Source organism: Gymnoscopelus braueri, assembly GCF_963280865.1.
Source record: "Gymnoscopelus braueri genome assembly, chromosome: 2".
NCBI lineage: Eukaryota > Metazoa > Chordata > Actinopteri > Myctophiformes > Myctophidae > Gymnoscopelus > Gymnoscopelus braueri.
The window spans coordinates 24,762,871-24,788,692 of NC_137604.1; the positions used below are offsets into that span (position 1 = coordinate 24,762,871).

A 25,822-nucleotide genomic window follows, 5' to 3' on the forward strand; every position below is an offset into this window, starting at 1 on the left:
TAATGACTGACAGAGTATTACAACAGTGAAGAGGTCACTCTTCCACACCTGCTTCATATTACCAACAAGCAATTTGTCACCTTCACCAGAACTCTGTCCTCTGGTTCCCCTCTTTCATACATATATTATGCACACACATATATATTCTGTCTGCATTCTTCTCTTCTCCTTGCACAAATGTAGAGTCTGATGTCATGTGTGAACTCTGCAATCATATTGTCTATTTTTCTCACGCAAAACAGTACCAATTTGGAGGAAGTTGCATTGCAAAAGAACAAAACAAAAAAACGGGAACAACATGTGTGCAACGTCACAGGAGCCAAGATAAAGTGAGACACAGTGAACAAGCCCATTGAAGAAGACTGAGTCAGAACTTGGAGCACCAACACTGGAAACGATTTTACACTCGCACTGATATTTACCAAGAGGGAATACAAACAAAAAATACAAAATGGAAACATGGATAGGACTATTTGTACTTCTCACCCCGTTCGTTGCTTCTGGAATCCTGGGTCAATGTAAGGTATCTTTACAGTGACTATAACATACAGTTGTGGGTGTAGTGGGATGTGTGTTTTGTGATGTGTTAAAGTTTTATGACAGCACTGAAGTAGGATTAAAACTCTTCAACAGTATTGTAAAACTGTGTGAGAATAGGTTGGGTAATTTGGGATGCAAATTTGTCACTTTAGAAACGGAGGAAAACCTTTACCAAGATTTATATTATACATAATGATCTATGTTTGCCAATACAGCCATAGAGTTGGAGAATAGAGTCTTCTTGGCTCTAGCTGGAGAAGATCTCAATATTCAATTCAAGGTTGTTCAGCCTGTCAACCAGAGTGGCACCGGAGAGTGTTTCAACCCCACGAACAACCTGATACACAAGTTTGAACCATCCCAACCCACTGAAACTGTCAATGTGAAGCTGACAAATGTGACAAGTGCCAACACGGGAGAATACTTCTGCAAATATAAAACGGCCACGGTTTACTGGGCAGTTCTAGTGAGAGGTAAGTGAAGAAGAGAAGCAGAGGTGGAAGTAAAAACTGAAAGATTTGAGGGCAGTGAGGAGGAAGCAATAAAGCATTATGTCCAGAAACAGGAGAGATAGGCCTCGTGATAAATGTGAAGTCATTTAGACTCAAACAGGAACTGCAGTGAAAGTGACACCTAAATGTAAGATTTCACAGGACGTGTGCGCTAATACGATATATGAATCTAAATTATAATTTCTCAAACTGAAAAAAACAAGCACATTCATTTAACGACACGTCCCTATTCTAGGGGAAACATTTTGTGAAAACAGCATATCTACAAGTTCACAACACGTCGCAGTGCGACATGCTGTGAGCTTTTAAATCTGCACTTTTCGGCAAATATATCTAGTGTAGAGAGCAAAAACTGGTGGCATTGAGCCCTTAGGAATCTGGTCAACTAAGTATGAGGCTTAACCCATTAAAACACGGAAAGCACCTGTGTCATTTTAGATTTTTGTGTTGGCTATTCAAAAATAGCAGATATTTTTGAACATTTTTGAAAAATCTGAAAGTGTGAGAACTGCTGATTAGAAGGCATTAGAAGAATCGACCTCAGGTCTTAAGGGTTAATGAAGTGGTTGATAGCAACAAAGTCAAATCCCTCTGTGTTAAATTAACCAAATGGACCCATAGTAATAGACATCATATGTAAAATTGACTGGCGTGTTGTGTCTTCCAGATGAGGGATACAGAGAGCGACCCTCCTGGTCGGGTTACCAGGGAGTCATCATTGTTGGTGCCGTCACATTGGCGCTGCTCATTTTTAGTGTTGCTGGCTCAGTCTATGTCTTCTGTTGGGTAAGGAGAGGTGTGGTGCATAACTTGGTGACAGTTGGGTAACAGCAGATGTTGTCATTGCTTTCTCACACAGTCGTCCTGTCATGTTTGATGTCAGTGTGTCGTCAATATGACACTAATTTCGGATGTTCCAAAATGTCCTCATGAGGAGCTTCAGTGGTGTGTGTGTGTGTGTGTGTGTGTGTGTGTGTGTGTGTGTGTGTGTGTGTGTGTGTGTGTGTGTGTGTGTGTGTGTGTGTGTGTGTGTGTGTGTGTGTGTGTGTGTGTGTGTGTGTGTGTGTGTGTGTGTGTGTGTGTGTGGTCCTCACAAGAGAAATGGATATTCTTATGGTTGAAAAAAACATTTTGTGTTAAAGGCTAACAATTAGGAAAATAATCAGGTTGGGGTTAGGATTAGACATATAGTTAGGTTTATGGGTTTAGGGTTATATGCCTGATTAATTCTGTGTCGTGCACCAAATATAGTAGATCTACAAGCTCACAACAGGTTGCAGTGCTTGTAGATCTACTATTTTTCGGCTGTAGGATTACGATTAAAATGGCGAAAGAATTGCGAAAATGGCATTCATAAAATTGCCATTCTGAAATGTTGATGAATGAATGAATGAATATTTTATTTTCGTGTCAGGACAATTGCTTGACCCATCGCTCATGATTCAGATCATGATACAAAAGAAAATATGAAATAAAATGAATTTCATTCTCCACCTCATTTACTAAGACAAAATATTCACATATTCACATGTAACGCGTGTGCTCGCGTGTGTGCGGTGGGAATGTGTTTCTTCTTTATCAAGTTAATTTGTGTGTTCTTGTACCGTATCATTAATTTCAGCATAATGAGCCTGTGGAAGATGAAAGTGCAAACACAAGTGGGATTAGAGTGCAAAGGACAGAACAAAGAACAGAAGAAAGTAGGGAAGAAGAGAACATGGCTGCAGCATCTGATTCTTTCTACGCTGTAAGATGAAGCACTCTTCAAAAAAATATCCTCTTGAAATCCTATTTGTGCTTGCATTAAATTAGATTGAAATTGATTTAGTGTAATACTAATACTCAAGACACCTTTTCTTTCTTTCTTTCTTTCTTTTCAGAGTCTAGAGCCTCGACCCCTTTCCATATATGAGGTGCTGGACACTTCAGCGACCGCTGGAGACAAAGGACAAGGAAAGGTTCTGCCCAGGTCAAACAGATCCATACAGCAGGTCAAGGTCAGTAGAGTACCACCCAATATTCTTTGGAATTGCAGGCTCAGACCCTTTTCAATCTTCAAAAATGTTCCAAAAAACATTGAAAAGTATGAAAATAGCAGATGTACAAGCTTACGTGTCGCTCAGCAACACGTTTTGAGCTTGTACATCGGGCTTAAAGCTGCAGTCCACAACTTCTTTTAATGAATAGCACTTTATTTTGACCTGTATGGTGGAATATGTTATTATAATACTGTGCAGGCCTATACGGTGGTTGTAGTTGGTCTACCTGCTCTTAATGAGAAATGTAGCCTACATCATGTGGTCTGCTCCAGGTTGACAATACGTATTACATGAAGATCAAAACGGAAATAAAAGAAAATCCTCTAGACAAATGGGCTTTGTATTAGGTTATAGCTCAACAGTAGAAATGTAGAAACTTGTGCGGGGGGCCTGAGTTTTTTTAGTTAAGGTTGCAGGTTATCTTCAACATCATTGCTAACCCCTCCTCCCCTCTCTCCTTCTACAGGTGGAACAAAGAACACACAACAAGAATGATGCAGAATTTGAGTCGTTCTATGAGAATTAACCCATTAAAACCGGGAAAGAATCTGTGTCATTTAACATTTTAGCTATGTAATTGTAGTCTCTGTCCAGTGGAAACCTCATATGTCCAAAACTGTTACTTTTCAGGATTCAAATTCAAAAGTAGCAGATCTCGCGCCGCGTTTTGAGCTTGTAGATCTGCTACTTTTGATGCTTGTGTGACGCTGTAGTATGATCAAGTAGAGCTTTAATTTACGGGAAAAAAAACAAAAAAAGTTAAAATATGGAGATATATAGCAACATAGGTTTGTCAGAAAACTGTTAAGATTTAGAAGACATTTGTAGAATCAGGTGCTATAATTATCTGTGACCTGCTGACCGCTGACCTCACCCTCCGCTGTAGAGTCCCGGAGCTATACAGCAGAGGGAGAGGTCACAGATGGGCTACTACTTACTTCATTTGGTGATATTACCTTCTACAGTTCGGAAACATACACGACACCTTCACATGTGTTTCCAGTTCAAATCAGTTGCCGAGCCAATCAAATGAAGCTATGGGGAAATGGAACAGGAAACAGCCTGGCTAGCTACAGTATGCCACCTTCTGAAAACCTGGGATTACAGTTATGCACTGAGCCTATAGCTGGTACCAGAGCCTTATAAGAGAGTTATGACACTAGCGTTGACTCCCATTGTAAAAATGGAATGCGGAAGTGCTCTGTCTATCTCAATGGTATAATTCCAATGTTTGGAACTATAGCCCATAACAGCCTGCTTTGCGGCAAGATCAAAGCGTGACGTTACTCTCTCTCTTCTACACTCTGGCTCTACTATAGACCAGTGGTTCTCAACCTGTGGGTTGGGATTCCCAGGGGGGTCCACACATGATTTTGGGGGGGTCCCCAGATGTCAGTGAAATGTCAATTTAAGGACCCTTTTTAATACCCCAAAAAATTATTACTGCATCAAAAGTAATCAATAAACTATACCAAACATAGGCCAAATTATCAAATAATTGAAGAAAATAGCAGATCTACAAGATCTTGTAACGTGGCTATTTTCACAATATTTATCTGTGGAGTCAAACAATATGTAATGCCTCAACTCCATTCCAAGTGTTTCAGGTGGTGGGGGCCTGGTGGGTCCCCAATATGTTTATTTTGTGGGGTCGTGGCCTAAAAAGGTTGAGAACCCCTGCTATAGACTATCTATATTCTCTTGCTTTATGTTCTCCTGTTGTGAAATGCTGATAAGAAATAAAGTGAGCTACACACCAATCTTTGTTGTCAAGACTACAAAACAAAAACATGTTTCACTTGTCTCTTTCCTACGACAGTATTACACTTTAAGAACAAAAATCCCTTCAATAATAGCTGACCAACATCAAGTGATCAAGCCAATTTCTGAATTATTGACCCTCAGAATTTCTCTGAGGGTCAATAAAGGTTTATCTTATTGATATTACATCCCGGAAAGGTTAGGCTGCCCAGATCCACAACCTTAACCACACTAAACATTACAAGCAAAACATTACAAGTATTAAGACAAAGTGCAAAAGAAACACATTTTGAAAACTTAAATGAACTTAAGCTACTACCAGTGTTTAAGTGTAATTAATTAAACCCAATGTCCACGCTTAATGAAATTTCATTTAATTCTAGCCAAACTTCATTACATTTAAAACACAATTAGATTGGTCGGAGGCGCTGTCTATCATCCTTCCTTTCCATCGAGCTCCTCCTCGTTGAACCCGCCTAGCTATTACGTTACCAACCAATGGAGTGGTCGGGTATGGTTCTACTAGCCAATCAGAGCTCTCCTGTCAGACGGACTTCCTGGTTAGATTTGTTGTTGTTTCTATTCACTTCATTTTGACGATGGCTGCGGAGGGTGATTTTCTGATGAGATACCGTGCGGTGTCAAATAAACTGAAAAAGTAAGTTATTTCTAACAGACCCCTTTCTTTTTCCCTGTCACATACATATATTGTCCTTCAGAGAGGAGGCAGAATATCGGGGTGCAACATTAGCTCTGTAGCTAGCGATGGCTGAGTGGCGTTGCCTTGCTAACGCTAAAGCTTTATATCTATTATTTATAACAACACTCGGACACGTTATAATGTAAATGATTTGTGAGTCAAGGCAATACGTTCGAATTTAACGATGCATTTACATGAGAACACTTCTCCCATCGAGGCTGGATTACTGTTTAACATAGCCGCAAGCAACTAGATCCTATTTTTAATATCTGGACTCTAGAGTTGCAATACCAACCCTTGACAGCCCATACATCCAAACAGAAAAGTCCAATCGGATCGGATTGTATTAAACGACGTTAAACTCACCAAGATTGCAGCTGTACGGAAAGCTTGAATGGCTTGAATTAGCTTTTCTGTTTGAATGTATGGGATGTCAAGGGTTGGTATGGCAACTCTAGATTCCAGTCCAGATATGAAAATTAGGATAAGAGTTGCTTGTTGCGGCTATGGTTAAGGTACTGTAACGTCAGTGCGACTCTGTAGCTGCCTAGCTGGATACTAGTGTTAGCCTTGGATCAAGACTATCATCTGACTATCATATCACAATACATCAATGCTATCCAAGGCTAAGTAAGTGTTTAGTGCTGGCTAGGCTAGCTGATGTTGTTGACACACAGCAGTGATTCTAATTATTTTCTTATAAGGACCCACCCGTTTGATATCATTAGTTCACAGATGACACTATTCTTAGACCCCAATCTACACTGTATGATTATTAGACCCCAATCTGCACTGTGTTAATAGTGTGTACCAAATGCACTGGTACAGGTTCATTTGGTTCCATTTGTACACTTATCTCTCAGGGTTACAGACCCTAAAGGGTCCATTTGGTTTCTATTATATCAGTCATTTAGCTGGGGGACCCCTGGAACCTCCTCAAGGACCCCTGGGGGTCCCCTAACCCGTAGGATGCTGTGATGTAACAATGTGTGTATTTTATTTCCTAAGACGTTTTCTACGTAAACCCAATGTAGCAGAGGCAAGTGAGCAGTTTGGTAAGTGTCATTCTCTCTTCATAAGTTACATACAGTACGCGTCAACATTAACTGTTAAAAGTACATTATGGATCTGTTTAATATTTTCTTGCCACACTCAGTTATCAGCCAGTGATATTTTGAATAGATTGGTCACAAAGCCATGCCATATGATAATACTGTCCACACACTTTTGTTTTCTCCCTTTTGTGGTCCAGGCCAATTAGCTAAGGAGTTGAAGCAACAGGACTGTCTCCAGTATGCTGCGTTCTGTAACCTTGCTATGGCACGGTAAGACAACCAACTACCTAACATAAACCGACTTCATACTGTGGCCAAGTCCTAGCCCTAGATTGGCTGATATTAATTCCATACACTGACTGCATGTATTCCACATACACTGTCATGCACAATGCATTTTCGTTGAGGGATTCATCGTGGCGGCATTCAAATTTATAGTGCTCTGCTTGTACTTACCCAATAATTAATTGCGTAATGACTTTGGGGTCAGCTCTTGTCACCTACTTGTATGATATCCATTTGAAAGTTCTGGCAGAAAACATGTATTTAGTCAAATAACTGAGGTTCTTTAGGATGCAAAAATATGTCTTTTTGTCTTTTCTTTGATTTTATTTAGTAAAATATCTGCCAGAACTTTCAAATGGATATGATACCAGATGACCCCCAAGTCACAATAAATCATTATTGTGAGTACACACAGAGCGTTACAAGTCAGAATGCCGCAGAGATTAACTCTTTAACTGCCAGAGTATATATGTCACAGGTAAATTGGCATTCCAGGTAAATTGGAAGGGAAGCGCTTGTTTTTAGGCGTGGGGCGGGGCTGCGAGGTGGGGCTTTTCGAGACAGGGTTTTTTACGCGAGGCTCGCGAGGAGGAGGAGGAGGAGGAGGCGCGATTCGGGGCTTTGATACGAGGCGGCGCGAGGAGGAGGAGGAGGCGTGAAGCGGGGCTTTGATACGAGGCGGTGCGAGGAGGAGGTGGAGGTGGAGGAGGAGGAGGAGGCGCGATGCGGGGCTTTGATGCGACGCGGACCGCACGTGATAATAGTTATTGTCCATGACGGAGGCGCGCGACTCAGCAGAGCTTGAGGCCAAGGAGGCGCCCTCGCGCCTCCAGGCGCCCTCGCGCCTCCAGGCGCGAGTGCCCGCGCCGACCGCCCGAAGGTCTGCTGAGTCAAATCAGTGCCGTCCAAGTTGTAACCCGATAGGGGGAGAATAGATCTTTTTATGGGTTACTATCATACAGTCTATGGTTACTATCCAGTGTCCACGACGACACACATGTGTGCGCACGCACACACGCGTGTGCATACATGCACACGCACACACGCATGTGCATGCGTGTGGATTCAGTGTGCATTCATTGCCCTCTAGCGTTGGTTCTACAGAATTGCCTGGGGGCGGTGAAAACAAGCGCCCTTTTTCCAATTTACCTGGAATGCCAATTTACCTGTAACATTAGCCCTGAAACATGACTGTCATACCATGACAGTCATGGTGCCGAGTCCCCCTGGTCTAAAGTTGTGTTCGATTTTTTCACATTGCCATCTCTCACATAAACATAAGGCGACGCGGACCGCGATGAGTACCCGTATCTCCCGTATTGTTCAATAAAAAGCATTTTAATCCCATCGCCGGCCATTTTCTTTTTCTTTTTTTTTTTTTTTTGTAATGTATCAGAGTGCAATACACCTCCCAACCATTAGTGTCGCATGGTTGAAAGTATCTGAGACAATTTGGAGAAAATAGCCGGCGATGGGATTAAAATGCTTTTTATTGAACAATACGGGAGATACGAGTACTTATCTCGGTTCGCGTCGCCTTGTAACATCCGTGGCTCGGTGGTAAGCACTTTATATTTGAAATCTGAACGTTTATGTTTATGTGAGAGATGGCAATGTGAAAAAATCGAACACAACTTTAGACCAGGGGGACTCGGCACGTCATGTGAACCATGGCTACCTGTAACATTTACATTAATTAATCCCACCCACTGAAATGCATTGAGTGTTCTTTATGGAATAAATGCAATGTATGTATCGGCCTTGGGGCTGAAAAAGCTTAATCAAAGATTGATCAAAACCATCCCTGATATCTGTAGCCTGGTTCCAGACCATAGACCCCGCCCACTCTCTGAGTGGACTGCGTGTCTGGTGTCATAATGTGAGCCTATGGATTTTCACGGTCGAAGAAAAACCTGTCAAATCAGAGTCGGAGGTGGGGATGGGTCTAACGACAAGCCAATCAGCGAATATCTGCTAAAGCAAGCTGTGCGATGACGTCAGATGTAGGCCGATCCGTGGATCTCTTGTGATTGTTTTAGGGAAATTTTAATCCTCTCCCCCTTGTAATCGCCGACACAGCAGCCAATGTCAGACTGAAGCTCCACGCAGCTTCAGGCTGATAATCAGGCTATGATACCTGATGCTACTTCATCAGAAGAAGAAGACCTTGAAACACCTCATTGAGCAATGCACATAACATAACAAATCATTCTCACACATAAGTAATGGGTATACTACGTTTTTCTGCTCTTTGAATTTATATTTGAGAGCGATGAGTTTAAAACATGTTATGTACCAAAGGGCCAATATTCTGTATCAGAATATTGTGCTTCAGAGCAATAACTAATGTAACCAAATAAGGTTTTCTGATAACAACAAACTAAAATGAATGTTTTAGAATATTTCTAGGTTATAGCTACTTATCACATGATTATACATGTTGGATTTGTGCCTGTAGGTGTGAGCAGACTCTGTTCAATGCTCCCGGAGAGGCCCTGGCGTTGACCGACGCTGCCCGCCTCTTTCTCTCCTCAGAGAAGGAGAACAGGGCACTACAAGCCCCAGGGTTTGATGAGCATCTACAGGCTGCACTCAACTGCTACAGCTTTGCTATTAAGGTAGCTTTCACCTGCTGTTTGGTAACCACATGAACCCTAGCTTCCATATTCTGGGCATGTCATTATACTCGGAATCAACTTTATTGTCACGGCACACACGATTACAGGTGTAACAGAGTGGGCGAAATTCTTATTTGTGCAAGCTCTCAACATTGCAGTTACAGGAAGAGTTAGAATAGGGGAAGAGAGAATGGAACAGGTCAAATAAAAGGAAGGCACAGTGAAATCAAATATACAAAATTCAATATACATAAGGTACATTATAAAAAAAGTAGCAATGGATAAATGGTACTACAGAAGGCAGAAATGATTCTTGTGCAGGTGGAAAATATATTTAACATTATACATTTCTTTTCGCAGGTATATAAATTCACAATTGTGTGTTCATGGTTAAAGAAAGGAAAAACCGAGCATCACGCTCAAAATCTGATTAAATACCTATTTTTTCCCTAACTATAAATAAACAAATAGGAGAACATTCAGCAAAAAGCAGATCTACAAGCTCACAACATGTCGTAACATGAGCTTGTGGATCGGCTATTTTATGCAAAAGATTTGGTGTAGAGGGAATAAATGAGGGGACCAAGTATAGACCTAAGATCTGACTGTAGGGTGTTTTTCTCTCTAAAGCAAGCCAAATAATCAGATTGATTGAAATGCAGTACCTCTTGCATTCTGGGTAGTGAGTAGTGTTAGAGGACATGAGGTGAATGTGAAGTATAAGATATGTAGCACATCGCTCAATACGATTAAAAACACCACTGACATTGAAAAGGTGCAAGGTACAGTGTTGTGAAGCGACAGCTGCTTAATAATTCATAATCTAAAATCCAAATAAGAGCATCCATCTTAAGGGAACGTTGAAATGTGGGAGAGTCAGATTGAACATCTGGCGAATAGATTTTTACTCTACATTCCGATGGTGCCCTCTTGCCAACATTCCTTTTGAGACAGTAGAATAAGACTTGCTTTACAAATGGCTTACAGGTGTACATTGAGATGAACCAACCGGTGATGGCAGCCAGCCTGTCTCTAGAACTTGGCAATGCACTCAAGGTAAGTCAGCAGAGCTAGAATGAGCCACAACATTACAAAAAATATGATTTGTTCTACTGTTAAGTCTATGAAGTGGGCAAATTCCATATTAAATTCTTCTCTAACGCAGGAGATGAACAGACCAGGTGAGGCTATTGTTCATTACCAGAGGGCAGCAGAGTTGCAGACACAAACCCCTATGGAAGCTCTGCTGTCCATGGGAGAAATGGCAACCTGCAAAATCCTTACCCGTGAGTCCATTTGCATTTGACGTTGTTGTTTGTGTGTGTGTGTTGCAGATTAGTTTATCTGCAACGACAGCTTGCTGTCTTCTCTTGTTTTGCAGGTGACTATGATGGTGCTTTGTCAGTGCTGACAGAAATGCAACTGATGTGCCAGGAGAGAGGACTACAGCTGCCTGGCACCAACACCCCTGTTGGTGAGGCTCTGATACACTATAATCTTTGGGGTGGAAAACAATGTTTGGCCTTGTTTTCTGCAGTCTTTCCCACTTATCTACTACCCCTTTACACCAGATCTTTTCAACGATCTACAATCTCATAATACGTTGCGTTGCAATGCGTTGTGAGCTTATAGATCTGCTATTTTTGCAGAATGTTCGCCTATTATGACATGCCCAGAAAATGTACGCTATATGGTTCATGCGGTTAAGCCCTATATTCTTAATTGAATAGCAAAAAATGCAGATCTACAAGCTCGCAGTGTGTCACATCACAATGCATTGTGAACTTGTAGATCTGCTATTTTTGCAAAATGTATTATTCTTTTAAAATCTGGGGGATTTTAAAATAATAAAAATCAGGGGGAAATGGGGGATGCCAGGGTTAATGTGGCAAGACCTGTTTATATGATTGATTGTTTGTAGCATGTGGACCTTGTAGACCTTTGCATATTGAATGTTAACATCATGAGACATTTAGACTGTTTTCAACAGTCTTCATTTCCATTCATATCAATCTCTCATACATCCTTCTAGGTGCATTTCTAGACATTGTGGCCAAGTGTGAGATCTCCAGAGTGCTGCTGCTGATGTTGCTTGAGGTAGTTGCCTGTCTGTCTGTCTGTCTGTCTGTCTGTCTGTCTGTCTGTCTGCCTGCTGGGCATGTCCAGTCCATATATGCGCATATCTGCGGACAGACACAACTTTGAACGTATACAATAGATATTGTACAAAATTGTTATTGTTATTTGTATTATTATTTAAGGTAGGGTAAGTGATTTTCTTTGGTTAAAATAAGTTAAATATCCCTATATTTTGATTAGTAGTCATTGCTGTAGAGTGTTTGTTCAGTAACAGGAGTCTCCATGTCTCTCCAGCTCTTAACTCATTCTCTGCCAGACTTATTTCTGGCTGTGTTTGCCCACTGCCAGCGATTTAGTGTTTTTTATAACTTTAAAATGTTTTTTTAAAAAATCTCCCATTATGATTGCAAGTCCAATCGTTTCTAAACACACCGGCGATACTTGCACGCCGCTCAGACAACAAACATTCCGATCGGGGCGGAGTCTCTCCTGCAGCCCAGCGTAAAAACACAATGTTTCGCCATGTGAACGGACGGCTCACTTACTTTTCCACCTCGCCACAGACCTCGCTAAATCCCTTATGATCGCGTGTTCAACTGTTTGTAGACACACAGGGTAGTTGTGTGAGTGGCCCAGAGAGCACATTTTCAATCGGCGACATTCCATTTTGCAGTAGTAGCAGTTTCTAAACAGCGTTTCTAAACAGCGTTCCACGGCGGAGAAAAACAAAGCCGAGATAATGGCGATACAGCGGAAGGTTTAGAGCGGCGGCAGGCGGAAACGGAAATCTTCGATTGACGTCATTTTCCGTATCCGGGTATGCTACAATGAAATGTATCACTGCGAGAGATGAAGGCTGGTGAGATCTTTTAAAATCAACGTTTTTTGCAAAATTACGTTTTTTACGTCAGTGGCAGTGAATGAGTTAATTAAACGGAAAATGCATTTTCAGGTCGGGATACCAATTTTATCAGGATACAGATTAAACGTGAAATTGGAAGTGATGACACAAAGAAATGAGTGGACAAAATTGGATCTGGAACTCTATAAAATGAAGCTGAGGAATGGGTACTCTTCTGATTGGCTGAAATTTTGCAACCCACCTGAAAAACTATTTTCTGTTTATCAAAGAGCTGGAGAGACAGGGAGACACCTGTTACTGGAAAAATCACTTTCCCTTCCCTATGTATGGATTCTGTATGAAATATATGCCTGATGACATGAAACGACGTGTTTGATGCCATCATTTTGTGATGTCATCGTCAACATTTCATGGAAAATTATACTCCTCACTCATTAGAACAATGGTATTTAGGTTGAAAATCAGTTATGTTTTCCTTTAAATGATATGCTAGAAGAATTTGCTGGTTGAAAGAACTTTCAACTGTTTTCTATTGCAGCCTCCGCCTCAGAAGCTGTTACCAGAACATGCCCAGACCTTGGAAAGGTACGCGTGGGAGTCCTTTGACCCTCACAGCCAAGGTAACTGCACTTTAATTTGACTCCTCTAACAAAAGATTTGACAATAGCCAAAAAAACATCTTATTAATGACATTATATATCATGTTTGGCACCATAATGTTTGTTTATCATGAGTAAACTACCATTGCAGCAACATCCTCAGCAGATACATTTTTTCTCCTCCTATATTCTCTTCATAACAATTCTCCCCAATGTGTATAGGGGAGAATTCTCTCTCACTGCCAAACCCTACTTGTCGGTCTTGGGGAGGGTGTAGAACAGTGGTTCCCAAACTTTTTAACTCGAGGTCCAAAAGAGAAATTTGATGTCTCTCTGAACTAACGAAAATAGCAGATCTACAAGCTCACAACGCGTAGCATCATGACATGTTGTGAGCTTGTAGATCTGCTATTTTTTTTAAAGGAATTCTTTAGATTGTTTTAATGAATTAATACATTTATTTATTAATTAAATGATTTAGAAAAACATTAGAATTATCTTTTAATTCATGAAATAATTAAAGATGCAATGAAATTCATTGCATCTTTTGTTGTACATTTTAGAACATCTTTAGAAATACTGATAACTAAAAGCAAAATGTAGGAAACCCGTGACCCATGAAAATGGGTCCGAGACCCAAACATGGGTCCTGACCCACTGTTGGGGAAACTAGTGGTGTAGAGACAATACGTCTCCTCCATTACACATGGAGTCATCAGCTGCTTCTTCTTCTCAACTGACAGTGAGGCAGAGCATAAATTGTGCGGAGGAACATCTTATCCCTCCCAGTTCCGCTCTCTGCTGATCTGGGAGACTGCCCAGTTCAGCAGGCTAACCTGTAGGAGTCGCTATAGATGAATCCACAGAGTGCTGCTGCGATGTCAAACCCCTGCTGCGGTGTGCATTTCTGACACCGCAGTTATGATTGCGCCAGGGGAGCGCTCTGTGGATTCGTCTATAGTGCAGCGACAAACAACGTCCTGCCCTTCAGCTTCCAACCCGAAAACACAGCCAATTGTGTTTGTTGGAGCGCCTGGCCAAGGCGTCCTTAGTGGTGGGCAGGAACTTTACCCTTATGCCACCATATGTAGGGCGGGCCGATATATCACAAGTTGTTGACCAACTACCTCGGTATTGATGATTTGACAATAATATTGTATCATGACGAAAATTCCTTTGAGCCTTTTTTTCCCCCTACCATTTTCTAAAATCGGCTATTTTCACTATTTTTGAAACAAATGGAAAGTATAAAATAGGACTAAAGTGATTAAAACCATGAAGAGACAACATTTATGTCATATCACGATATTAAGATATCCAGAATCCCAGACAGTATCTAGTCTCATGTCATGATATCAATATAATATCAATTACCTAGCCCTGCTCGTATTTATGCCCCCCCTTTCTTTCTTTTTCTTTTTTGACACTTTGTTTTTGTTCTCTTATACAGTGACCTTCCTGCCTGAGAATGTTTTTCTGCTGCTCCAGTCAGTGGTGGTGAGTAATAAAATCTACACACTTGTACAGTTTGCAGGATTTCCTGGTCCTAAATGTTTCACGTAGGAAAAAGAGTGATCACACATGGCCCAAGCCGAGGTTCAGTTTAATCCAGGAGTAGCTACTGAAAAAGATAGGGTGAAGTAACTTGTACGTATGATCTGTGTCAGGGGAAAATCACCAAAAAGCCATAAAGGAGGATAAAGGCTGACAGGGTAGGAGAGGCCTTGTCTAGGTGATCTGTATTTGCAGTTAGGGTTTTATTTGCGCACTGTGTAACAGAAAATCTGTTCTGCAGATGGCCTGCCAGGAGAAAGACACAGAGTCCCTCAAGTCTCTTCAAACTGAGCTATGGTGAGCAACTGAGCATTCAAAAATGTTAATTTCCGTCACGTGACTGGGATTTAGTAGTGTTTCCACTACTCCTGATTTTGCTGCGTTTTCCATATTGATCCGTGTGTTTGTGTGCTTCCCCCCTCAGGCCACTTCTCTCTGCTGAGGAGAACCATCTACTCCACCTGGTGGTGCAGGAGCGTATCACCCCCTCTGGGCAGGGGATTTAGTTCAGTCCAGTCCTAACTAGCTCCTTCTTGGAATCATACACAATGGAACATTCTCTCTCTGCCTAGGTCTGTTTTAAGACCTGAAGAAGGGTTGCATTCACAACCGTGGTATTCTGTAGCTCAGCAATTCCCAACCCGTGGGCCGGGGCCACTGGTGGGCCATGAGGATATTGCATTTGGGCCCCCAAATAGAGAAAGAAAAAAAAACACAACCAAGTGCTCAACGGAGAGACCAGTTGTTAAAAGTAGTCAAAAGTACCTGAGGTGCTCCTGGATCAATTGGGTTAAAACATGAAAAAACTGAGGATCTGGACACAGTAATGAAAGGAGGGAAAAGGCCTTTATTAAAACGACGCCAACATGTTTTGACCACAACAGGTCTTCATCAGGGCGAAATGAGGGCCCCCAATGGGCCTCCAAACAATTGGCAAAACACTAAGGTTTTAATGATTATAATAACATGAATATAAAAAAATATATATAACATAAAAATAAATGTCATTGTATTTTTTCTTTAAAACCTTGAACAATTGTAAATAGGAACTTAAAGTATACTACATTAGTTCCATTTATTCAATCTGTAACACAATCGATTGATTGATCATTAACATAAACATGCACGCGGCCCACCCATTTGACCACTTAACAACTCAAGTGGGCCCTGATCCAGAAACGGTTGGGAGCCACTGCTGTAGCTCTTCCTTTGTCCAGAAAGCTGGACACACTGAAAATGTTGCCCTTAACCCATTCCATGCTGAGTTTTTAAGCACAGGGAATATCCACAAGGGATGTTATTTTTTACATCCAAGAGTTTAGATTTTCAGAAGCTTTCCCACAAGTACCCTGATGTATAAAATGTGGTAGGCATGTAACTTTTGGATTAATTTATTAAAGAAATCATCCAGAGATCATGCGGTGTGCATCCACTCTGCATAAAGGTGAAAATGTGTCTTTTTACCACTGAAGTGAAATGGGATAGTTTGTGTTTATTTATTTAAAACATTTTTGAATGAAGTTGAGTTGAAAGCAGAAATTTGGTCATGTTTTTATTTTGTTAATGCATGATATGGCTTCAATTCCACTATAATTACAAAACCTTCTAATGCATTGTCCTGAAATATGGTGATATGAAACACCATTGTCCTCCCATTACTGGTTTACTTAATGTTCACAGGTACAAATTATATGTACTTTGATATGATAGCAGCCAACTAAAACACAGAATCAAACATGGTTAAAAAAAATTCACACAAGAATACAAAATGTTACAAAAATACAATGGTTAAAATGTACATAATAAAAAACAATGGTTACAATATATGCTGTAACATGATACAATGAATAAAAATTACTAGTACTGTAAATTAAGGCTCGTCTTTTCTGATTGTTCAAGTACTGCAACAGGAATGTTGTAGTTTTACCAACATACCATACCTTATTAAATACAGTATATCACCCCTCAGCTGTCAAACTGGAAACATGCAGTAATAACCAATAGTCATACAACTTGATTTTAGAGGTTGCGGAATATTGGCACCTCACAGAATGTCAACTGCTAATTGTCGGAAGTGCTTTCACTTCACCTTCTTATCTCTTCTCCTAATATGTATTATGTAAAATGATTTAAACAATTAAAATCACAGACCTCCCATGTCCATTACGTTTCCCAAAACATGTATCACTTTGGCAATGGCAACTGATTTATCTTTTTTTTTATGATTGTAATGCTACAAAGTAAGGTTTTCCCAAGTTCCTATTTTGATATAGCTTTAAACTTTATACTCTTCCTAGCCAAAATATGTTGCACCTTATCCCACCGTCTAGCTCCCTTCCCGCCCGCTTTTTCTTCTGTCCCGCTTATATGAATATGATACCATAAAACTATTCTCCCTGCCAATCTTCACAGCTTCATCTCTTCATTTAGGGTTGGGTGAGTTGACTTTTAAAGTCTCCAAACAAACTACAAATCCCAGGTCTGTCGAGAACTGGTGGGCAACAATCTTTTTCATCTCTTTTTCTTTTTCTATTCTCAAACTGAATAAATTCTGCATCTTGACCACTTAAACCTTATATACTTAATTGAAATTGGTCCCCCAGGGGTCTAGAATTAGTCCCCTCCTTTTTTCCCCCTATACAATAAATCTCTTCACCGATCTAGAAGCTCACAACACGGTGCAACACGGCGCGTTGTGAGCTTGTAGATCGGCTGTTCTCACCTTAAGTTCGCCCCAGAATAGGGGCACTAGGGTTTATGTGATCAGTGGTTCTCAAAGTGGGGTCCAGGGACCCTCAGTGTTCCTTGAAGAGGTTCCAAATAGACCCTTACAGGCCTGTAACTGAGAGTGTACAAATGGTCCATTTTGGTTCCATTTGTACACTCTCAGAGTTATGGGGGTCCTTGAAATTAAAGCGTTTGAGAACCACTGGATTAAATTGTCTGAATTGATTTTAATGGAACGTCAACCCTGCTGCATATCTCCAGTGCCATCATTCACTCTTTTTCCGCAGGATGAGGTAGGTGATGGCCAGGATGAGAGTGAGGACGAATGAGATCCAGGCCAAAACAAACGAGTGTCCATAGCCTCCTTCTGCTCCATCCTCTGTGTGGAAAGTAGCTGTGTAGATGGAGGCTGCAATCATTATACACAGACCTGGAGAAGAGGAAAGAATTGTTCATATTTAAACTCAATTACATTTTAAACAATTCAATTAACCTCTTGAAACATGGCATCCCTACTTTTGACATGTCATTGCAGGCGAAAAAGCTGATTTAACGCCTCAAAGAGTCGCATTGCGATGCGTTGTGAGCTTGTAGATCGGCTGTGAGCTTGTAGATTAGCTGCGTATCACCATCTTATGACAAAGTATACAATAGGACTTAGGTGTTTAATAAGTTGGTCTTTTTTTACCTGATAAGATGTTAAGCATATGAGGATTGTTCCCAGATGTGGTCTAATATAATTAATACCACTGCCTCTAGGAAGGCAAAGAGGAACTTAAAAGTCTATGTGAGCCTCTGCAGTCCCTCAGGTACAATTTCAAAATCTCATTATTATACATTAGACATGAAGTTGCTTTGAGATTAGTGTTCTGATTAGATTGGTGTGATAGAAGCTGAGAATTCTTACATTTATAATAGGTCTCATAAAAGACTATCACATCATTATTGCACTTATCACTATTTTATTTTTTTTAATCATTTAGCAGATGCGCCAGTCGACAGTGACACAAATTCAGGGTGCCAAAAGGCGGATAATTCTTTTACAAATAATACTCTAAGTATTTTCCTCATGGCCCAAAGTCAGAGTCTAAGTTACTTACAGGAGATAAGCTGTAGAACTCCAGAGAAGGTGAACCTCTGGCCCTTGCCCAGAGTGAACAGCTGAGCCACAAACACAAACAAGGCCAGGATGGCAAATATACATGCCAGCACTGAGGTAGCCTGTACTGCCTGAAGGTAGTCTGTAGGGGGCGACACATAGAGCATAATGTATTGATCAATCAAAAGACAAGGGGATGAAATGCAATGCTTGTGAGTACCAGCATGAACCTAAAAGCTGAATGTGCAAAATATTGCTCTGTGATAGCTGAAACCATATGCAAAGGATAACTGTTTGTAAAACTGAGGAGTGGGAGACAAAAGCAATCAATTGCTGATATGTGTTCTCATTTTTAAAGCTTTACATTTTTAAGTCACTGCTAAAATCAAATACTAAATTAACACACATGTACCAGTTGAAAGCCAGAGTGAACCACAACAATATAAAGTGCCTTGGTATCTTTATCTTAGAATGATATGGGCAAAGCAATACTGATTTTTTGTCCTACTTTAATTAATATACTATTGATATACTGTGTGTGTGTGTGTGTGTGTGTGTGTGTGTGTGTGTGTGTGTGTGTGTGTGTGTGTGTGTGTGTGTGTGTGTGTGTGTGTGTGTGTGTGCATGTGCGTGCGTGCGTGCGTACGTGTTAGTGTGTGTACAACTCAATCTGAATCAAAAACTATTTAAGACCATCAAATGCCAAATTGAACAAATAGCCATAGTGAATTGTAACTCTTAACTCTTTTATTTCAAGGACCCCCAATTTTATATGCATTAGAAAAAAGATTTTTGTGTTAGACACGATGTTGTCCGTCATGGTCTGTCATTTGGTGCAGAATTCCTTTACTGTCAATGTGCTGTCTGTAGGCACAGTAACAGTGAAAGTCTGATCAAAATAGCCATTCCGGTATACGTTCTTATACGGGAGAACATCAGCCAGAAATAGCCGATCAACGAGCTTGCAGATTGGCTATTTTCGGCAAAGAGATTTGTTGTAGACAGGAATAAAGCGCTCCACGTACAGCCCCACTGATCTCACTCAACCCAGATTCGGCACAAACATGGGGTCAAATTTGTTCTACTGCTATGCCACCAAAATGTGAAATGCCCTTCCAACAAACATCAAAAAGTGTGACTCCTTACCCTCCTTCCAAACCACCATAAAGGCGCACCTGTCTGCAATTTGTAAAGGTTCCTAGAAAAGCCCTCTAAGCTTAGTTAGCACGAAAAAGAACCCCCCCTTAATGAATTTAATACACAGGACCACAATGGAAACAACCTATGGGCTTTTTGTGTTATCCTTTTAACAATCATTGTAAACCGTACAATCTGCAAACTGTTAATAAAGTATTCAATCAATCAATCAATGCAACTCAGGTCTGTTTTACTAAGTATAGAGAGTTTAAGTGATTTAAGAATATAGGACGTGGATTTACCTTCAGGGTAGCCTTTCAAGTTGGTGTAATGCCAGGCTGATTTCACCAGCTCCCATCTGCCCCACAGGTCAGTGTATGCGGTATCTGTCATCCACCAGGCCTGGCCACAAAATCACATTTGACGTTAAAAAGAAGAAGAAAAAATAACACTTTAAGAAGTGTGGATGAAGTAGTAGCCTAGAGTAGCTGCTGTCTTCATCTAAAGAAAACTTGACATACTAGGCTACATCAGATTGTGTTGACCCATGGCATAGCTATAGTGCATTTAATCAGCAAGTTAAAACCTTTTTACTGCATGATTGTTCCGATCATCTTAGAAGGCTGTCACTTGACTCACTTCCGAAATGATGACGCTAACTCTCAACGTTTGTGATTTGCATAACCTGAGCTTGGGAGCTTGAATTTGCACTGCACAGACAGCATGTGGTTATCAGATGTGATTTGGTCCTTTCATTTAACTGTGTTTTAACAGAGGCGGGCCTTAGAAAAGCAAGGATTATTAAAGAATGGACTAAGGACTCACATTATCAATGGTTGCCACCAGAAGCAGGATGATGGTTGTAATGTGCAGAACAACTATTCCGGCCAGGATCAACATTCTGTCTCCCTGAAACAGATATAACAGAGGAAGAGGGGAAGGATGTACAATATTTATTTTCAAACATTCTGTAGAGTTATATAACCCATCTTTGACTTGAGGTAAGTCCACTACACACACACAGCTGTTACAAATAACCACTGTCTCAGACAGTGGTGTAAAGTAACTAAGTACATGTACTCAAGTACTGTATTTAAGTACAATTTTGTACTTAAGTACTTTTTGTGGTATTTTTTACCACTTTTTACCACTTCAGCCATATGGTCTATATATTTCTGCCATTTGAAAATAGACGATCTACAAGCTCACAATGCGACGCATTGTGAGGTTGTAGATCTGCTATTTTCAAAAGATCTTTATAGATTTTTAACTTATTTTTTTTTCTTTTATTAACTGAAATGGGACATTCTGCACAATGAGTACTTTTACTTTTGATACGTTAAGTATATTTTAATGCCAATACTTTTGTACTTTTGTACATTTGGATTACGGGACTTCCACTTGTAACAGAGTATATCTACATTGCAGTATTGATACTTTTACTTAAGTAAGTACTTAAGTAAGTACTTAAGTAAAACCTGTGAGTACTTCTTCCATCACTGGTCTCAGACAGAGAGAGATGAACTGAAAAATGAGAGCCATTGCAACAAGTCCAAACTCGTCTCTGTAGTCTCACAAACAGTCCACTTTTTTTTTTTAATAACTGCATGGGCCATCTGCTGTCAAACACACACCCCCACTTACTCCCACAGAGGATTCCCCTGGGCTGAGTGTTTTACCTCACTGCACAAAGGGAAGATCAGACTGGTTTAAGAGGGTCTTTAAAAAGTGCCAGCATTTTTCTAAACGAGGACATCTTTGGAACCAGTGAACATCTATATGAGAGGCGCCCACGAATGCTACCATGTGTCATAATGAGGTTTTTCGGTCATTTTTTTCTCCTTGTTTTTCTTTTTTTCCCCCAAAGGTTTTGATCTTTTCCATAGGCTAAACATCTGACAACGAACTCTGTCCCTTTTATAGATTAATTGCTTCGACAAGAAAATAAAATGCAGTGGTGTAAAGTAACTAAGTACATGTACTCAAGTACTGTACTTACGTCTTAAGTACAATTTTGAGGTATTTTTTACTTTACTGGGGTATTTCCAATTTTCAATATTTTTTACTTCTAATCCACTACATCTCAGAGGCAAATATTGTACTTTCACTCAACTATAATTATTTGAAAACTTTAGTTAATAGTTACTTTGTAGATTTTGATTATTATTACAAAACACTAACCCCTTCAGCCCTATATATCTGCCATTTGAAAATAGCAGACGTACAAGCTCACAATATGTCCTAATGCTAAGCATTGTGAGCTTGTAGATCGGCTATTTTCAATAGATTTTGTATACATTTTGAATTTGTGAAATGGGACATTCTGCACAATGAGTACTTTTACTTTTGGTACTTGGTACTATGTATACATTGATGCTTTTACTCAAGTATATTTTGAATACTGGACTTACTTGTAACAGAGTATCTACATTGTAGTATTGATACTTTTACTTAAGTAAAACATCTGAGGACTTCTTCCATCACTGAGAAAATGTAATCAGGCTATACACGCTGTTCCCATATTGGGACATTCCCGTTCGGGATGGGTGCTGCTGCCGCTGTTCTACTCCCGTTAGATGAGATGGGCACAGGCCCTATAGCCAACTACTATGAAAAGAGCGCGAGAATACGACGACAGAACATAATCACACATGTCTATGGTATACATACGCGACAAATAAACGCTTTAAACGTAATCGCATTATTGGAAATATCTTACAATGCCGCGTCTCTGTTACAGCCTAATTTTGTGCTCGCCAAGTGAAAACCACGCTATTCGCCAAAGCCCTGATGAAAACCAATTATGCTGTTGTTCAGTTTTTCCCCCAAGTTCACACATTTTCAAATCCCTCCAAACATGATGTGAAATATCATTATAGCAATCATGGCCCGCATGCGTTAGTCAGATAAAATCTCAACAATATGTAACCCTTACCTGTGTGAGCACTTTTACGCACGACAGTTATTTGGAATCTGAAATGCTGTGTAGTAGACCCACCCAGCTTCGAATTCATAGCATACACATCACCCTGTTTTCTTTCTCCAGCCCCTTCCTACCCTCCCCCCGACCAAACCCCACCCATATCCTCTACTTTTACTCACTGAAAACTTTGGAGTCAAATGGCCAGTGGTTCCCCAATCCCTGCCCGGGGACAAAACAGTGCGCCAAGAAGAGTAATGCTTATAGTGTCTTGGTTTAATAGAACGCTTCTTTTATACTTGGACACATTTGGACTAGGGGTTCATGTTTTTTTGATTGTTTTGCATTTCTAGCTTTGAGGGAAAGCTCTAAAGAGAGCTCTAGTATTTCTCTGGCTAAACCAACTCCCCTGGTTGTAACAGCTTTTAGTAGCCTATTGAGATTTTAGTCACCGCCCATTTCCCCTTTTCACTAGACCAAACTTTGAATTATCTTGCACTGTGCCACAACTCAAGTGTGTGTGTGTATTTGTGTTGTCTTTTACTAGAATATTGTGCCATTTTGCAAACTTTACATGACTTTTTACAGGGATTTAGAGAGGCTAAACATAGTCTCATTATGACACAATTCTCTGTATAACTTGAAATTAAGTATTGGCCCATGCAATTAAAATAAATCAGCTGTGCCTCTCAATACATTATGTCACACTAGATTGCATCAGTGATTCCTAATTTTAAGTAATGTAAGCTATTGCATGAAGATTAATCTCATCAACAGCTGTTTGTTGTGAAGCTAGTGGACAGACACCTGTGAGAAGACGATATGGGGTTAGTTACTGCATGGTGAAATCCTCAGTGTTAATTTATCCATGTGTAACTCACAGTGTTCAAATGGATCAATTTGGTTACATTTGTTGGCAACACTTTATGATTTGAATTAACACAAGATGCTGCAGATGTTCTACCAGTCTGCCATGCCTTCTGGGGGGGGGGGGGGGGGGGGGGGGCGTAATACAAACTAACAGGCTGGTGAGGTAGGCTGGTGAGGTAGGCTGGCTCCATCATTGGCGCTACACTGGATGGGGAGGTGGCGAGGCTGTGGGGCATTTAAGCAAGAGGTCCTTTGTGCCGGTAGCCATGAGGATATAGCCTACAATGAGTCACGCATATAGCCTGGGACCAGACGAATCTGCGAAAAAAAAAAAAATGCACTCTGCGATTTGGGTCTGGCACCGCTCCATAGAGAATCCATTTCCTGCTCCAGAAGACGTGGGGGACCAATCAGGGCCCAGTATTCGAATATGGGAGACTGTAATTGGTAGTAGGTCTAACCAATTGCGTCGAGGGCCATTGTTTTGATCCCGCCCCTTGGGGAAAAAAACGTCCTCATGGAAGCACCAGACTCATATCCACGCAGTGATATAGTCTGGCTACGCGAGGCTATCACGCATAAGCCCTCACCCCCAGGTGGCCAGATCTAGTATTGCAAGACTTCCGCATTTAAAACGCCACTGTGCATGTGTCTATCGTCTGAAATGCTAGTGCGCCTGCCGGAAGAAGAAGTATACTTCCGGGTGCTTCATGCCCGGCTTGACCAGCTCCATTGAAATGAATAGGTGGCGGGGCCATCCGTTTAACTCTAGAATAACTCCAGTACAATTACAGAAACTGACTCTGATGTACTGCACGGAGACTGTACTATCAGTGTACTCTTTTCCTCAATAACACTGGGGTGCAGTTATTGCACTGATAATACTGTTGACACTGTATTGATATTGGTGTATTCTTTTTTGGGGCTTATTTGGATAGTATCGTGTAGAGATCGACAGGAAACAGGAGAGAGAGACGGGGAGTGACACACAGCAGCAGTCGGGCTCAGGAATTGGTCCCACGACTCACTGTCAGACTGCATTTTAGAGCCTATGCGCTATGGGCCTTAACCACTAGGCCATTGGCGCCCCTGATATCGGTGTATTCTGTGATGTCATGAATGACACAGTGATTGTGTGTATTTGATTCTGCATAATGCAGGATAGATAGATAGATAGAGACCTTTATTATCCCGCGGGGGCAATTAAGTCGGCCAGAGGCAGCACAGCAGTTAAGGTTACAGTGGTTACAGGTAGAGAGTAAGAAAAATAAAAAGTACTGTTATGTACAGCAATACAAGGCAAAAAAAACAAACAAGAAGCATCAACAATACAGAGCAAGGGTATACAGAGGTTTAAACAAATAAAGTGTCCATTACAGTCAGTGCTTCATAAGTGTCTCACCGCATATCTCGTCATAATTTTTTTAAATAATAATAATGATCTATTATATTATAATTATTAGGATAATGTATGGGGTGTATTGTCATCAATTTCTGATGGTGTTTTTGAGATGCTGTTTCTTCTTTTGACTAGCTATTGTGCAGCTACTCTTAACTGTATCTTACAGTACTTCTTTTTACTCTGTATCTGTACTCAACTGCTGTGCTGCCTCTAGCGACTGAATTCCCCCAGATCAATAAAGGTGTATCTATCTAACACTGGGGTTTTCACTGTGTGTCCCTTCCATTTGCTGCGGGACTGATTTCATGATAATCACATTCCATGAGCACAACTTGGACCATTTTCTCAATGGGAGAAGTAAGTCAGGTCATCATCAAATTAACTATAACGCAAAGCCTCGTGGAAGTCAGATGTATCTTCAGAAGTCTCCCAAATTCACTTACACAATAATAGCCACCAATCCAAAAACGGTATTGGTCCTACGATTAACACAATGTTATTCAGGGATTATTGTAGTCAGCTTTTCTTATCCGTTTTGAACTAGAAGGTCAAAATGTTAGGAATAAAGGATATTCCTCCGTGTCAAAGACGCTTATAGTGAAATATAATGTAGTTTTCAATAAATAATGTTTTCATTTTGCCTTACATGTTATGTTTTTCCTAGTAGACCTCATGACATCCTCTCTACATCTGGCTGTTCAAAATAGCCTCAGGCTGTTGCATCTCAGTGCATTTGGACTCAAGTGGATTCGATCATTCAATACAATGAATTTATTCTCTTTGAGGTAGGGTAAGGATTGGCACAGTCATTGCTTCCTCTCTACTTTCAGACAAACCTCATTTGTTGAACAAAAGGATTCACAGAAAAACTCAATTATTCCAAATGCTACTGCCCTTGGCCAGAATGAGAGAGGTTTGGCCTCCTTTTGGGAGACCAAAGTTCAAATACTTCTTCGTTAGACATTGCAATTCCGAGCATGCCTTAGAAGAACAGGCAGTGCATCTTTTTCCATTTCATAATGAAGGTTTGTTAAAGCTGAAATCCATAACTTTTTTAGAGAAT

General features: G+C 40.6%; 3 protein-coding genes across 4 annotated transcripts; 2 read left to right on the forward strand and 1 right to left on the reverse strand.

Annotated features, from left to right (window-relative positions):
• Positions 1 to 362: 362 nt before the first annotated feature.
• nfam1 (NFAT activating protein with ITAM motif 1) lies at positions 363 to 4,845 on the forward strand. 2 transcript variants are annotated; one of them, XM_080451383.1, is made up of 6 exons: positions 363 to 518; positions 756 to 1,013; positions 1,720 to 1,838; positions 2,674 to 2,799; positions 2,933 to 3,049; positions 3,558 to 4,845. In XM_080451383.1, exons 1-6 carry the CDS (start codon positions 452 to 454, stop codon positions 3,615 to 3,617), a joined length of 747 nt encoding a protein of 248 aa, XP_080307509.1. In that variant the 5' UTR covers positions 363 to 451; the 3' UTR covers positions 3,618 to 4,845. The 2 variants fall into 2 exon arrangements, with proteins under 2 accessions (XP_080307509.1, XP_080307510.1); XM_080451384.1 differs by lacking the exon at positions 2,674 to 2,799.
• A 547-nt stretch (positions 4,846 to 5,392) lies between these two features.
• Positions 5,393 to 15,958, forward strand: f8a (coagulation factor VIII associated). The gene is made up of 12 exons (XM_080415629.1): positions 5,393 to 5,510; positions 6,561 to 6,607; positions 6,805 to 6,877; positions 9,351 to 9,510; positions 10,498 to 10,566; positions 10,676 to 10,796; positions 10,892 to 10,984; positions 11,543 to 11,607; positions 12,990 to 13,071; positions 14,501 to 14,547; positions 14,846 to 14,901; positions 15,029 to 15,958. Exons 1-12 carry the CDS (start codon positions 5,452 to 5,454, stop codon positions 15,108 to 15,110), a joined length of 954 nt encoding a protein of 317 aa, XP_080271755.1. The 5' UTR covers positions 5,393 to 5,451; the 3' UTR covers positions 15,111 to 15,958.
• An 860-nt stretch (positions 15,959 to 16,818) lies between these two features.
• Positions 16,819 to 22,621, reverse strand: LOC308075691 (epithelial membrane protein 1). Its single transcript, XM_080415639.1, has 5 exons — positions 22,503 to 22,621; positions 20,393 to 20,476; positions 19,870 to 19,969; positions 18,432 to 18,572; positions 16,819 to 17,761 (listed from the first exon to the last, which is right to left on the reverse strand). The coding sequence occupies exons 2-5, from the start codon at positions 20,465 to 20,467 to the stop codon at positions 17,598 to 17,600; spliced, it is 480 nt and encodes a 159-aa protein (XP_080271765.1). The 5' UTR covers positions 20,468 to 20,476; positions 22,503 to 22,621; the 3' UTR covers positions 16,819 to 17,597.
• Positions 22,622 to 25,822: the final 3,201 nt, after the last annotated feature.

Bases quoted from the DNA above. Each gene is read 5' to 3' on its own strand.
- nfam1 (XM_080451383.1), top strand. From the start codon at position 452: ATGGAAACATGGATAGGACTATTTGTACTTCTCACCCCGTTCGTTGCT. The intron at 519-755 runs GTAAGGTATCTT...TTGCCAATACAG, and splicing joins TTCTGGAATCCTGGGTCAAT to CCATAGAGTTGGAGAATAGA. The intron at 1,014-1,719 runs GTAAGTGAAGAA...TGTGTCTTCCAG, and splicing joins CTGGGCAGTTCTAGTGAGAG to ATGAGGGATACAGAGAGCGA.
- f8a (XM_080415629.1), top strand. From the start codon at position 5,452: ATGGCTGCGGAGGGTGATTTTCTGATGAGATACCGTGCGGTGTCAAAT. The intron at 6,608-6,804 runs GTAAGTGTCATT...TTTGTGGTCCAG, and splicing joins AGAGGCAAGTGAGCAGTTTG to GCCAATTAGCTAAGGAGTTG. The intron at 11,608-12,989 runs GTAGTTGCCTGT...TTTCTATTGCAG, and splicing joins TGCTGCTGATGTTGCTTGAG to CCTCCGCCTCAGAAGCTGTT.
- LOC308075691 (XM_080415639.1), bottom strand. From the start codon at position 20,467: ATGTTGATCCTGGCCGGAATAGTTGTTCTGCACATTACAACCATCATC. The intron at 18,573-19,869 runs GTAAATCCACGT...CGCCCCCTACAG, and splicing joins CTTGAAAGGCTACCCTGAAG to ACTACCTTCAGGCAGTACAG. The intron at 17,762-18,431 runs GTAAGTAACTTA...CCTCTTCTCCAG, and splicing joins AGTTCTACAGCTTATCTCCT to GTCTGTGTATAATGATTGCA.